The sequence below is a fragment of the Gallinula chloropus genome, assembly GCF_964237585.1.
Source record: "Gallinula chloropus genome assembly, chromosome: 5".
In the NCBI taxonomy this organism is placed as follows: Eukaryota; Metazoa; Chordata; class Aves; order Gruiformes; family Rallidae; genus Gallinula; species Gallinula chloropus.
In genome coordinates, this window is record NC_140090.1 from 58,620,631 (window position 1) to 58,636,327 (window position 15,697).

General features: G+C 41.8%; 1 protein-coding gene across 1 annotated transcript; it reads right to left on the reverse strand.

The window, feature by feature from the left end:
- Positions 1-555: 555 nt before the first annotated feature.
- SAMD8 (sterile alpha motif domain containing 8) lies at positions 556-14,244 on the reverse strand (the record flags this gene model as incomplete). The annotated part of the gene is made up of 6 exons (XM_084264896.1): positions 14,132-14,244; positions 6,042-6,649; positions 4,212-4,307; positions 3,365-3,482; positions 1,812-1,962; positions 556-860 (listed from the first exon to the last, which is right to left on the reverse strand). The coding sequence occupies exons 2-6, from the start codon at positions 6,620-6,622 to the stop codon at positions 556-558; spliced, it is 1,251 nt and encodes a 416-aa protein (XP_084121022.1). The 5' UTR covers positions 6,623-6,649; positions 14,132-14,244.
- Positions 14,245-15,697: the final 1,453 nt, after the last annotated feature.

Below are 15,697 nucleotides of genomic sequence, written 5' to 3' on the forward strand. Positions count from 1 at the left end.
TTAAGACTTGTTATTTAACACTTAATAGACCCCATTAGCAAGGAACTATACTGCTTTCCTCATTATGACACAGTACTCCTCAATCTTTAAGTATATACAGAGTTAGTTTGAAAGTTACATTTATGACTTTAAAAAGAAAATCTTCATGAAGTTCTAACTTTTTTTAGTCAGTGTATGTAAAGGCTGGCATGTCAGGTAACGGAGATGTTTTGCACCTGCAAAGGGTGTATCACATCCAGTACAAGTGCGTATTTGAGGTCAAAGTTACTTAAACGTTCAGACAGAACCTTACTGAGGGGAACAGCATTCTGGTTCGTGGTCGTGGTTTCCCGATCGGCTTTACCAGTCCCTGCACTGTTTCCTATTAAAGCACAAGAAACCAAAACACATCCCTGTGAAGTATGGGAACCTCATTTCATGGCTAAGAAGCTAAGAAACAAGACAAGAAGGAGATGATCACGGAGTGAGAAAGCATTACTTTACATCCCCCCCAGCTAGCCTTGTAGGATCTTAGTCACAGTGCTTCATAAAAATCTGAATTACACCACGCTCTCTTCAGCCAATCAATCTCTTCAGTATAGCAGGTTTTGAGAAGGGCCAGCAGTACTCGTTGGGAACAGTGCCGTTAACATTGCATTCAAAAAAGGAGAACATCGGAAACCAGATCCTGGCTCTCCTACTCTGTTGATACGCTCTAGTATTAGCCAACGTGTGGTAATACAAAAAGAGTCTTGTAGTGATGTAAAAGGCAATGAAGACATCTATAGAATAATGTTCATGTGCAGCCAAAATGAAGAAGATTCCAAAGAGATTCAGGACCCAGGATAAGGTATGCAAGAAGTTCCAGCTCCTTGGCGTATCTAGGAGAAAACAAAAAGTGACGAACCTTGAATGTCTCAAACATCTGGGTCATTACAAAATCCAGGCCTAGACATTTCAAGTTTTTATACAGTTGTGGGTCTTTTAATCCAAACACGTGACAGAGTTGCTGTCTTCACTTTGAATTTTTATTTGCATCTACAGGTCCAATAAATCTAACGGAAACAACTACACGACTTATAAGTGTCCAGTACTTTGTGACTTCATTTACAAACACAGCCACTGGATTACTAGAGCACTCTAACATGGTTTAGACCATGCAAATCAGAATTCTTTGTTCAACCAACTTCTTTTAATGAAACTCATGCCTCTTCCATGTAATAAGGGGGAAATGTCATAAAGCATGCATTGTTTTGTTATTGCAGCCATTCTGTCATAGGTGAACTCAGAACAACTAGCATAACTTGCTACATATCGTATCAGTCACACAGAAGAGTACTATCATTTCATACATTCTCACTCACTGTAAGGTTTGAGCTTTTGGCTTTGTGGATTATATTAAAGATATACCCACCTAGGCTGGCATTTTGCCTGATAGGGGTCAGTGGCAGATACCCAGAGAAACATACAGGAACAATCGACAATATCTTCCCCAGTATTATTCCTTCCAGCAGCAAGCCAGAAGCCTTTCTAACTTTCTTGTCTCACATTTTCTTTTAAGTGTGCCCTATTCTTCCTTCCATTAACCTAGGTGCTGCTTATCTTTTTCTGTCTGCAAGTGAACTGTCACAAACCTGAGTAAGACCACTGCAATCTGAATTTGCGTTTGTTTGCTTTAATGTTAGACGCTGGACTTTTTGATGAGGTCAAGCAGCAGATACTCAATGCTTAAGGACATTTAAGTATTTATAGTCTCACACCCTTGGGTTGACTGCAAGCAGTACATATTCTTAACACTTAAGGACAGTGAAGTGTTGACACTCTCTACTTACATTCTGTGACAAAGAAGTTGAGCATGGTCAGGACGACAGTGTGGCCACTGAACATATAATCTCCACATGTATGTACTCCAGTCAGGGTCATTCCAAAGCCACTCCATATTGCAAATGCCCGCTGGAGTTTTGCCCAAACATTGCCATACAACTAAAAGACAGTGACATTAACCTTTAGTAAGTTCTAACTTCCCCCACCCAAACAGTATGTCCTGAAAGTTAGCTGCTAGCACTAAGTATGTTTAATGCCACTTATTGTGTTGGGTCTGTCCTGGTTTTGGTCAGGATGGAGTTAGCTTCTTTTGTAGCAGCAGATGGAATGCTGTGTTTGGGTGTTAAAATGGAAGCAGTGCTGATAACATCCTGATGTTTTTAGTTGTGGTCAAGCAGTCAAGGACTTTTTCAGTTCTTCATATTTCTCTATTCATGAGAAAGGAGGGGACGAAGCCAGGACAGGTGACCCAAACTGGCCAAAGACGGCATTCCATGATAATTACATCCTGCTCAATATAAAGGGGGGCTGATGGGAGGAGGAGCGGGGCAGCTCTGGGATGCCCAGTTTTTGGGGGTTCCGGGACGGCTCCGGGTGGCACGGCCTGAGCTGTGGGTTCGGTGAGAAACTGCATTGTGTATCAACAGTTTCATATATTTTTTCTCTAAAGTCCTGTTAGCATTGTTATATTTTATCTTTCTGCTATTCCAGTAAACTATCCTTATCCCAGCCCACGGGATTTTGGTTTCTTGGTTTGGGTTGTTATTTGCCCCTTCCTTTTCCCTTCCCTCACCCCCCACCCCTTCCCAACCCCACTTCTCCCCCTCCTCTTTTCCTTTAAAGAGCAGGCAGCTGCGTGGATCTCGGCTCTCAGCTGGGGTAAAACCATGACAGGGTCTTATTAAAATACAAGTTGGCACATCTTCAGATTTTACTGTGGCAGTGAGTCTTAGTAACTACAACTACTAATTGTATTCATCATACCTCTGACAAATACTAGAATTCAGAGCAAGTGTTTTGTCACAAGTGGTTTACTTAAAGTCTACACCTTTCTTTGAATGTATTCAACCTCCCAATATGCCATTATCAAGCTTCCAATATATTTAGCTCAAACCTCTTCTAACTAGAAGTTAGGATAAAAACACCGAGTCCCATGTTCTGAGGAATATCCCTTATTAGAAGCAATGAAATATTAATAGTTGGTTTTCAGGTTTTACATTTTTTTTCAAAACTTTGGATCCAGTAAGACAAAGAAGTGATTACTCCACTTCCAGACTTTCTTCATGAAGTCAGTATCCTAAGAGCATGCTTCTCTGATGTATTCTCACCAGCTTACATTGTGAAATATTCTGAATACCCTTCCCCAAGTAACCATCTCCTCTCCCAAGCAGCAAGTGCTCTAAGACCCTTAAGGATGCTTGTCTCCGTAACAGCAATTAATAAAGAGGTGTGGAGGGAAACAGGAAACAAATACACATCTAACATTAACTTAATCCTATGTTACATAAATAATTTTTTTAAGTAAGCAGGAAAAATAATTTAAAGCATTTTAAGTTTTTACCTTTCCAGTACACTGCAAGTGCTGGCCTGGCACAGAGAGTGAGGTAACAAACATTGTAACACAACGTAGTAAGAATACTGTCCCCATGAGACTGCACAGCCTTCGCAGAAGTATGGATCTGGGAAAAGCATACAGGAACTGATCGCAAGAATCCTAATATATTGTATTTTTACATCAGGAAAGTTAGGATAAAAATATTTCCCTGTGCCCCAACTTAATCCCATGATGTCCCGTCATCATCGCTCCAAGTTTTACAGTAAAAAAATTGTTGGTTCTTTGGTTTTTGTTGAGGTTTTTTTTAAATAGTAATGGAAAGATATGGCTCCACATGACAGGGCAAGACACTGGACTATGCCTAGTGTCACCAAACAGTACAGCCCCACTTGAGCTAGCTTTGACACTCATACCTTCTGTGGGCAAATGGATTAAAAAAAAAATCAACAAAATGGTAAAAATTTAACTTAAAATATGCACACATGCAAAAGGGTTTTCTACCCTTCAGTGACTGCAAGTAGTTAGGATGTCTCAGTCATCCTATGGAATTTCAGTCTCTTAGAATTTTCTTATATACAAAATTGTTACCGTACGAGAGCATGTACTGACAACTCTGAAACACACATACTCTGAAGGAAATGGCATATAAGTCTGATAGAAAAATAAATTCAGCCCACCCCTTTAAGATCCACAAGTCTTGATTAAATTCTCCCTAATGCATTTTAACAGGGACACATTAGAAGCTTACAAGACTCTTATTGAACGGAGACTCTTAAACAATCATCGTAAATTCTTGTTAAAAGTTCTTTCTCTGAATTAAAGTACCAGTTGATTTGATTTTTACATACTGTACCTGTGTTTGTGAAGCAGAAGGACCAACAGCCATATGTAGCAAAGAATTACACCACATACTTCAGTCATAGCAAAAGCCCATGGTATCCTAGGGACGCTAAAAAACAGGATGAAGCAGTAACATTAATGTACAACACAAAGGCATACTTTTTCTTTCTAGTCTTGATATTGGCATCTAAAAGTTCTAACTACAAAACAAACTTGTATTGATCTTGACAATGGTTTAGCAAAATAATTTTTGGTTGGAGTTTAAACAAAATTAAACAGAATTTGAATTAATTTTTAATTACATTACCTCCTTTCTAATAATGTGTTTGCAGCAGACACACAGAATTCACTAAGTCCAAGAAAATCTCTTAATTTACACATGTGATTTACTAACAGGATGTGCTCCTCTGCCATTGTTTCCTAACAACCTTTTTCATTCCAACACAAACCTGCATCACACTACTTACTCTTTTAAGAATGACCTGCGAACACAATGAATGAAATGCTGCAAAGCCTAAAATCCAAAATACCTGTAATGAATCAGAACTGCACAGAAAAGTGCTGGGAAAAAAAACCCACCTGTTTTCAAAGCTAGATTTCAGTGCTGATCACTACATGCAAACCTTTCAGCCTTGCCTTTCAAAAGATTTAAGACTTTCTTGCACACATATGGCACCAGTAACAATTTTTACTCTACTATTTCACCAAAATACAGCTGGACAGATTTCAAGAGAGGGAGTTTTGTGTTCCCTCTGATACAAAGGGGTAGCAAAGGGCTGCTCAAACACTAGCTTTGCAGTAATCCCCCTGCATTGTTTTATGAGCTGCTGCTTTTTGACTTCCCTGATCCTCCTGCCCACTGAATACCCTGGCAGCATCCTGGGAACAAAATCTACTAATGCTATAGCTCCTGTTCTCTCTCTATCCCCCCTCTTCCACTTTGCTGGATGTAGTTCATTCTTGCTCAGTTATACCTAAATTTATGAGGGATTCTGTATGCTTACTCAAAAGATTAGAGTCCTACCAATTTCATGAAAGCTGTTAATGAAAATGGAAATTTCTGGCAGGAATACAGACTCCACAAAGACTTAACTCTTAAAACAGTATATCTTGTCTTTTAAAACTCTTCAGGCAATAAATACAAGTGCACTTCCTCAGAGGGAGTATTTATCCCATGCTTAATCTGTAGTCAACGGCTAGAATTTAATCTTTGCTACTTTCTCTCTCTGAAGTGGAGTATTTTCTTTTAAAAATGAGCAGGGGCTGCATAAGTCACAACAGTGTTTTAGCACACAGATACTCTGCAGTTAAAACAGATGATGGTCTATTCAGTCTACTTCAGAGTTTCCTCAAACCATCTTCAACAAGTTGACAGTGGGAAGACAGCAAAAATACAGTATCAGTGCTATTGCCTTTCAATTTCTTTGTTCGCTGGCAGACCAAAATATCCCCTCATGATTTTTTTTTCTACATCAAGACATGTTAAGCTTCACAGCTGTAGCTGGATTTCAGAAAAAGTGTAATTGCTGCTTATCTATGTCAACTGACCATTGCTTTTTCACTAGAATGAGAGGATGGGCAAATTAACTGCTGTGTTGTGATTAGGTAAAGATACAGAATTAAATATGAACTGGGTAGAACAACAGCTCAGTTTATTCTCCCCTGAGAAGACTAAATCTCTGCATCTCATTGATGCAGACTGCAGTCTTGGCAGAAGGGTTTACTACACTGTAATTACTATTTTGCAGAGGCATCTTCAACAGCCTGTGAAACTTTGGGAATGAAGAAAAGACAGCCTACAGTTTAACCATCAAGTTGTTTGTTTCAAAAGAAAAGTTCTTACCTATCTAGAAATATGTCTGGTAGAGGTGGATATGTTTGCATGTCAGGTACTCGCTCGTGTACTATAACCATAACGAATGACGTAAAGCCAAACACTATGAAGACATACACACAACTTAAAACCGTCTTCCAATACTCTGGGTCCAGTCTTCGAGTAGAGTGTTTGTTCTTTCCATTTGCATATTGATACTGATCACCATTCAAGTCCGTAATTGGTCCGTCATAGTCCCGAGGTACTTCACCATTACAAAACCAATCTGTACCCTGTAGTGAACCAACACTTGGGCACACTGTGCCGATGTGACTGTCACTGCTGACACCCAGCTCTTCTAGGACATCTACATGTTGCTTCTGTAGTTTGCGTATGGACAACATGAGCCTTTTGATATCCCCCAGGACTTTGATTTCCAAAGGAGGGGATCGCAAATCATACTCAGTAAGTGTCAGCAGTGTAATTCCATCTAGCCTGTGTCTATTGCACAAAACATCCACATATTCACAGAAGCCTTCTTCCTTCAGCCACTTGGCCACGTTCTTGGTAGTCCAACGTCGAATGCAAAGCTGGTTATTGCCTGCCATCATCCTTCCCTATCCGCCAGTGAAGCTGACCTGTTAGATATTGGAGAAAGAGACAAGACCTGAATGTTTAATGAAGATTACTGAAATGACAGCGTATTTTGTGTCATTTTAGATGCCTAGTTATCCAAAACCTTTTTATACAAGAGCCAGCCAAAAAAAGACATATAATTCATCAGGTAATTAAAAACAAAAAGCTTTTAAACCATTTTATTCAAGCAAAACTAAATTAATATTATCTCACTTGTTCCTAAATATAAACTTAAAGCTGCCAAGAAGCATTTCCTAGATTTACTCAGTCTATTTTTATTCTTTTGTTAAATAAAGAAATCCAAATTGTTAATTATACTAGGCAATGAAAAACAAAGATTAGTCTCTATAAATAACAGCTTAATCATTAGTCTTTTCCACTGCTTGCAGTTCATAAACTGAGCAAGGAAGTATATCCAGCAAACCTGTAAAACAGAATTAAAACTAAAAAAAAAAAAAACCATGACAGGTCGAACACATTCCACTGTTTTAATATATATGTAGTCAAACTTCGGTGGCATGGCATTTCCCTCCCATCCCTTCCAAGCAAACCTAAGGTATCAACAATAACATCAACCTGACGCATCTTAGCTGTATGTTGATGATGCAACCATCATACTTCTATCTTTGATCACAGTAATTAAGAGAGATGCTTATTATATTGCAAATCCTTTAAAATATCCAGCTTTCAAAAACAGCACTACTACAAATTAAGCATTGGATTTAATTCCAAAGTATCTTTAAAAATGATGTGGTAACAGATATCAATAGAACATACCAAACCCAGAAAAATATGTATTCTATTCATACAGATTTCTCAATTATTGTTTTCTTGATTCTAGATATTATTTGAAGGAAAACAAGACATCTTAGCAACATTTAAGTCACACAGAGGTAAAAAGTCACCAGAACAACTTAGAACACCCACCAGACAAAAATGAACCACAGAATTTTATGTGGAATGCATGAAAAAAAAGTTGAAATGCTACCAGGATAAGTAATAAAAAGCTTATCTAATATTTAAGATCCACAGCAGCACAGAATGGATTTGTGCATAATTTATATTTGGTGGCTTATGTACAGCTACCACCTAAGAACCAGCTAGGGTTTCACAGCTCTTTTGTACTCAAAAAACCCAGTCTGATTAACTAGAATGCTTCAATCATGCCAAACAAATCTCAGAAAATACAAGACAGTACAACACTCCAGTGCCATATACATCATTCAAGGTGTTTACTTGCTTTCACTGAAAAGTCTATTTAATCTATTATTTACCTTCCGTATACAGTAATCAGGTACTCAAATCCATCATGAATATTCAACTCAGTTTTATATTGCTTTTAGAGGCACACCTCTTTCACAAACAAAAGATCTTTCCTTTTCACTTCTCTTTTAAGAAAGGTACTATACCTATTGTTAGAAGGTATAATTATAATTATGGGCTGCAACATTTTCTTCCAACTTACAGAATTAAATAATGTGGGGTCCTATTAGATGTATCAGAGAAGATTCAATTTGCCTAGTGAAAGTTCTCAGCAGTGCAAAAGAAATACTGTAGAAGAAAAGTGGGTACACACACAGTTGCCTTTCTGAAAGAATTAAGGGAGTGGTACTTCTGAAGATACCAGCTCTGGAGTTTATTATATATTCACAACATCTACTTAATGCATAGTTTTCATTTCTTTAAACTCCATATACAGTCAATACATATATAGACTTTAATACCTTGATTTAAATAGTTCCTAAACATCCACAAACCACTACTAGAACCTCTGAGTTCCATACCCTTCCTTCTCCATATGAAAAGGGTATCTGCTCATTTCTGTATCTTACTATTTTTTAAGTCTTGATCAAAACAACTATAACAACTATGTTGCTTACACAGCTATTAACAAAATAAATTATTACATTTGTAATTAATTATCAATTAATTGACTACTTTTACACTACATCTTTTTTACCTCAATCCAGTAAGAAAACCAAATTTGAGCTGCTTATCAAGATTTCTTTACTTGGAGTTACAGATGAAAAAAAGACAAAATCTGTTAATCAGTGAGTTTTGTAACACTAATCACCACAATTGTTTCTAAAAGCAACAAATTTACGCTCAAATACACACAACTTACTGATTTGTCTTCTAATCAAAGCAGCTTCTGAGGGCAAAGGCAAGAAACTCTCCCTAAACTATGAGAATTCTGTGCATTTGTCACAAGTCAAGTAGCCTAACACCAGCTTAGTGTTTCATCTGGCACTGCAGGAATACAAATCAACCTTCACATTATGTGCAATAAAATGGACCTTACGACACTGAGTAAGCATACCCATCAAAGGTCATTACTGAGTGGGCCGGACCTAGAAGAAAGTCTACATTAACCTTAAGATGCACCTGATAGGACCTGCTCCTGCTTCTAAATACCATAAAAGACAAGACATTTAACCAACTGGAAAAGACAAAGAACTCAACATAGGAACAAACACACACAAACCATTCCAAAGTGCTGCTACTGGTAGGTAATTTCATCTCAACAGCAACAGTTAAACTCGGTTTTGATGGCAAGGCGAATTCCTTACGCTCAAAAACCACCATCTCCTTCAAACTACTCATTTAGTGCCACCATCATAGTTTAAAGGGTAAAAATCACCTTCCCTAATAATCTGAGCACCTGCAATGCAATACAGATCTCTGTGCTCAACTGCTCCTGTTCATTTTTGAAGCTTAAGAATGGCCCATGACATTTCCAATGCTACCAGTCTGCAATGCAAGACTGACTAGTGTAGCAGAAGAGACCAAGACACCTAGAGAACTGTACCGGTCTTCTGAGAGACAACAGCACAAATAACTACCTTCCTTACCATCTACATTTCTGGGTTTATTGCTGAAACCCAATAACACAGAATGTTATTTAAAGATGAATAACATGCATGAGTAACAAAGAGCAAGCACAGACTTAAGCGTCAGAGGGCAAAATATACTTTTCGCCTGACATCAGCAATGTCTGTAGCTAGCTAGCTGATTACTTTCCTGCTACTGGGATTTTATATTTAGTCAGCTCTCAGCAGTACGTATCACATGTCCTGCTTCCCTTTTTCCCAGCCCTTCAATTCAGAGCATGAACGCAACCAAATATGAGCTTCATGCACATGTATATAAGTATCTATTTTTTCAAAAAGAAAAAGGCTACTTTATGAGGCGTGAACATTTCTAGTTCACATTAGTGTGGGCATTGTAAAAAATGTGATTCTTTTGGGCGCCTGAGTATACCCTTAGCAAAATATTTTTCCAAGATGAACAAATATGGAAAATTAATCTCTCTCAAACTGTTTATGAACAATCCTATCACGTTTTCCTCTGTTGAATTACTGCTAGCCTACCATGAAGTCCCTAACTTTCTCAGCATACAGACTTTGAGTCACTACACTGAGGTAAAAATGTGGAGAGTTGAATACGATTTTCACTACTCTAGCCCAGGAAAAGTAGCATTAATATCACCCTAGCATTAGGTTACAGTCCAGTTACAGAAACAAAACTTGATTATGCCAACATCATAGCTGAAGGGCTAAATTAAATCCTAGTTGTATCTGTAGCAGTTAGCAGAACACTGACTGGATTAATTCATTCCAGACACACACACAGAGCTCTACTAGCATCGCTACCACTTCCCCATGGCCCAGGTGTGCCTGGGACAGCCCGTGGCTCTCCTTGCTGACATGCCTCTTCATTACTTCTTTTTTTTCCAGCCAAGCTCAATCCTTAACATCCTTGAGAGAGATTTTAGGTAGAACACTGAAGAATTATCAGATCTCAAGGGATTTAACCTACATTTCATTGTAGGAGGTTTCAAGCTGAAGTTTGAACACAAGCAATTCCACCTCAGCCTCTCCTTTGTTGGGTCGGCCGGCCTAGAGCACCGAGTGCCACACCTCAGGCGTACCACGGCTGCTGGCTCGCTATGTGGACGAGATGCAGGTTTGAGGCCTTGGCTCCCTGGCACAACACAGCCATATGCAAAAAGCGTGTGCCAAGCCAGCCTGCAAGAATAAAGCTACTGTCACATACCCACTTAGTAATGCTGTGCTGGAAAAAGAACATACAGCGCTGCCTTGTTAAGCACCAAGCCTCAGATACTCTCCTAACTTGGATCAGAAGCTTCCTCACTTGCTCTTCCGGAAAACTCTAAATTCAGTGCTTGCTTAAAGCAAAAAGCACCAAAGGTTTCACTGCCATGTCATATACAGTGATTTAATCCTTGCCTTCTAACTGTCACCATATACAGTACAGTACTTTGTAAACAAATGGAGAAGAATTGCACTTGCACAAATACATGTTTTTTCAAGACTTCTGTTAATACAGTTGCTACCCTGCTATACATAGAACTGATCAAACATGGCACAATGCCCACCATGAGACCAAATAACTCAGTAAGTGTTTTCCTGAAGGAAGCATACAATGATTTCAAATGCAGATATACGCCTGTGAAATTTACATTTGTTTTTACTTCAGGACTTTGCTGTCAGAGTTGTTTCATAAACATTTCCAGTAAGTGAGATTATCAACAGTATCTTCACTATACTCAAAGGTCTTAGTGCTATTTGTGAATGTAAGATAAGGAATCTCAAAGTAACATTTGTTTAGTTCATTATATGTCTTTGGTTTTAAACCATTGAGGTTTAAAATGTGCTTTTCAAGAATCATTCACTGAGGAAAATAGAATCAATATTGTAGAATCAGCTATTAGTTCCACATGCTTAGAAGAGTCTTTCTGTTGGAACCCCTCCCTGTAAAACTAACAGCAGCAACTACAGAAAGTCCGGAAAGCTAAACACGCTTGTCTTAAGAACCACCAAGTGCAGTTACCCATTGCAGGAAGCTGAACAGAAAACATACTGCTCCCTGACTTTTACACCTCATTAAACTAAATGGCTGGTACTACACTGAAGTGAACACTAAGAGGGCTCCAACCCTGGTCTACTAACCAGCCAACAATACTTTTTTTAATCCTACCTCGGTAATTCAAAGCACACACAAGTGGATTTTAAACAACTGATCAAGTACTCCACCATTACAATGTAATTCACAGTATTCCATTAATATTTGTACAAGGCCTTGAACATGACACACTTGACACTTGCCGTGTGAGAAGTATTTTTTCCTCCAACTTCAAGAAATAGTATATCCATCTCATAACAGAACAGTTGCTGCTCTTTATCTTTTCACTGTTTAGTAGAAAAACAAATCGTGCTTGTTTTTCCCCTTTTCTTTCTTTTCTTTACACAACCTCATTTTAGGAGGTCAACAGGGAAAGACACAAACTGACTCTCCATCCAAATTAATACCAGGACAGTATCTGAAGTGAAACTGTTAGTTCTTACTCTCCATAATCACTTACAAGCTGATACTCCTGGTCTTTGTGAAAATCTAGGAGGCTTCCTCGTTTTAGATGCATTAAACCAAATATGAAATAAAAAACCTTTTAAAGTTATGTGATTATCAAATAAATGTTTATAATGCAGAAATGTATGGTTCATGGATCTCAGCCAGCTTACTGGGCTTCAGAACTGATTTCTGTATGAGCAAAAGTCATAGTACAGAGCTTGAAAGGCTGCAAGTCCTGAGACAGCCTGTGCTTTCAATTGTATACTACCAAAAAAACCCCAACCAGCCAGCAAAAAGATAACCTAGAATAGCAAACAAGGTAACTTAAAATTTTTGCTCCTTAGAAGTCTACAGAACGTTCCCTTCACATCTAAGTAGAACTTTCAAAACAAAAAATTATAAAACTTCCAAAAGATTTTTTTCCTTCCACTGGATAGAAAAATCACTTCACCCCAATCCTGGAAGCTAATTCCACCTATTTTCTGTATCTCAGAAAGCAAAAGGAAGAAAAAGACCACAGGCATTTCCTTACCTCTAATATCCAGCAAGAAGCACCCCCCACCAAACGTGACAGGCAATTAAATGCCAGGAAATGTCTCTTTGAGTTCCTGCCACTCCAGAGCACAGCATGGTCTGCTGGCTCTGTGGAAGTGGCACAGACACCATTTCCAACTACACCAGGGAGCTCTGTGGAGATGGAGCATACTTAGTGCAAGTGGAATCTTCCATCAAGTCATCTTACCACGCAGACTGCATGCTGGGTTTTTACAAGTTTTGCAACCTGAAGCATCAAATACAAACCTATGGGACCCCTTCAACTCCAGTTAGAGCCAAGTAAATACGCGAACATTACAACTGCCTCTCATTTGCCTCTTCTTCTATTACCTTCCAGAGCTGAAAAAACCCACCCTTCTAAAACATTGGTTTTAAAACCCAGCAATCGTTAAGCGAATAGGCTGGGAGGCCACCCATTGCATTAGCAAGGCAGATTTGTGGGAGACTGACTAGGCAGCAGCTCCTGCAGACTTTCAACTTTCTAACACGCGCAGGCCTTACACACACACAAAATCCATCCCACGCCGGCAGACTCCTCCATTTAACCCTGAGACTCGAAGAGCACCCATGCAGACCAGCGACAGCACTCTGCCATGCTGCCCTATTGATTATAAAACCCCTTTTCACTCAAAACGAAACACGCTGCCCTCGGAAAACCCGCCAGTTCTACCGCCCTGGCAATCAGCGAGATCGGTATCAGAACAGATACTCGGCTAACTGTAGGGCTGACACAAAGCCCAAGCACTCGGCATCGTTTCCAGAGCCGATCTGTTCCGTGGGTGGGCTGGCACAGGAGCGAGACCCCCGCGCTCCCCTCTCCTCCCTGCCCCGCCGCACCCAACACGCGCGGGACGCGCACGGAGACCTCCTGGCGCAACGCGGCGCGGATCCGGCCCGCTCCCCGGTAAACACGTTCACACCCTCTCGCCCAAGGAGGCTTTTTTCCTCTCCTTGATCGTTGGGAAGCAGAAAATTCACCAAGTTCGGAACGAAACGGACGCGACCAGGCACAACGCCCGAAACGCTTCATCGTCTCCGTGACAGACGGAACGGCTTAAGCGAGGAACACGCGTGATTTTTGGCTTCTTCGCAGAGCGGTTTCCCCGAAAGCCGGCACCGAAACGCCGCCGGGAGCCCGCCCGCCTCCACGGGATGCCGGTCAGACCTCACGAGAGCCGTGCCCGTGACAAATACGCGCGCTAGTCACGGCGGAGAGGATTTCAGCGCAGACAGACAATGCAAGCGCCTTTATCCCCTCCCGGGGCGGACGGAGCTGCTCTCCCTCAAGGCAGCCCCCGGAGCGAAGCAGCCCTTTCCCTCCGAGACTCGCCCGCCCCTGGGGCGCGCACACGCAGCCCCCGGCCCCGCCACGGCGGGAGCAGCGCCCGGGAACCCGGCCGCCCAGGGGTGGGCTCCCAACGCCGGGGCGGCTCTCCGAGCCCTCGGCTGGCAGCGGGGCGGCACCCGCGGGCCGGGCACCGGGCACCGCGCTCCGCTGCGGGCGACGCACGACCCCCGCGGGCGGGAAAGGATGGAAGGAGAGGAGCGCGCCTCACCTGCCGCCGCAGCGCTAAGTGGCGGTGCCGCAGCGCCCGACCCCGGGGCGGCGGCAGCGGCTCCTGCGCGCCCTCCCTCTCTCCGGCGGCGGCTGCGGCCACCGCCACCATCCCATCACCCGGCCGGAAGTGGCGGCCGGCACCGCCAGCGTCTCGCGGGCGGCGGAAGGGGTGGGGACGGCGTGGGGGCCACTTCCGGCCGGGCGCGCGGTGGCGGGTGGTAGCTGCGGCAGCATGCCGGCCGCCTTCAGGGGCCCTGCGGCGGCCCGGCGGCCGGGCCCGGGGCGGCGCCTGGGCCTTGCGGCGGCGCGGCGCACCGCCAAGCTGCGGGTCCCCGCCGGCCTGTCACCGCGGGCCTTGCTGACCTCAGGCCCAAGGCCCGGAGGGTCTGGTGCCTGCCGGCTTGGGCTTCGTGCGCCTGCGAGCAGCTTCTTCACTGCTGCGCCCCTTGGTTAAGCTCCTCAGCGGGTGCAGGCCTTACAGCAAAGGGCTGTAGAGACGAATGTCTTAAATGCACAGATGTATGAGCACAACCCAAAGTCCATAGGTGGCTGGTGGCCTGTTTTTCAGAGATCATAATACAAATCACTCGATCTTCCATAATCCCAACAGAGATCAGAACAGAGGCACGAGGGTGCCTTGATTTCCTACTGGCAGAGCCTGCTTACTTGCACTTTTGGAAGACACACTAGTGGTTTTTTTTTCCAGTATGATCTTTGTATCCCTCATTGTGAAGCACCATAATACAGTCCAGACATGAAAAAGTGAACATTTCTAATCACATCAAACAGGATTTAGACTGATTTTTTTTTTCTGAGAAATAAATACACAGAGTGATTCTGCCATCATTTAAAAGCCCACTAGTGTTGTCATGAATACATTTAAAGGCATATGTCAGGAAAAAAATAGCGAATAAAACTTGGAGGAGCCTCACACTGTCAATTTTCACATCAAGCAAGCATTAGAAAACATTTCAGCTGCACCATTTATTGCACAGTTACTCTTGTCTGTAGAAAAAATAAATCTGAAAACTGGCAGCTGGCAGACAGCACTCAGTTACGTATCCAAGGTGCACAGCACAGGCATGAACAGCACAGATGACTTGTGAGAGCTTCAGCAAGGCATAACTGCAGGACCGCCCTAACCTATAAATACTACACCCGGACGTGAGAGGAGTAGGCGGATGAATTAGAAATGCATGACTCCAGAAATAAATATGTCCATTAACAAACTGGTAGCACCCAGCCCTTTGCAGCAGCATAATACAGTCTGAAGAAGAGTCAGAATTCGCTTTGTTGATGATGAAATTACTGCGATGTCCAAGACAAATGACCTTGTCACTTCAGTTAAAGTAAAAAGAAGGTGCCAATGTAGCTCTATTAAGTTAATGATATTAGCCTTTTCAGAGAATTCGGTCTTGTATTCTTTCCTCATAGAGAAAGAAGGATCTTTTGCAATCCTTACCCATGTGTGGCTGCAGTGAAACAGGGAAATTCACATTTCTAAAAGCTTTGCAGCTGTATAAGTTGTCCCGTCATCAAACAGCCCAATGTAAAAGTCTGTGAT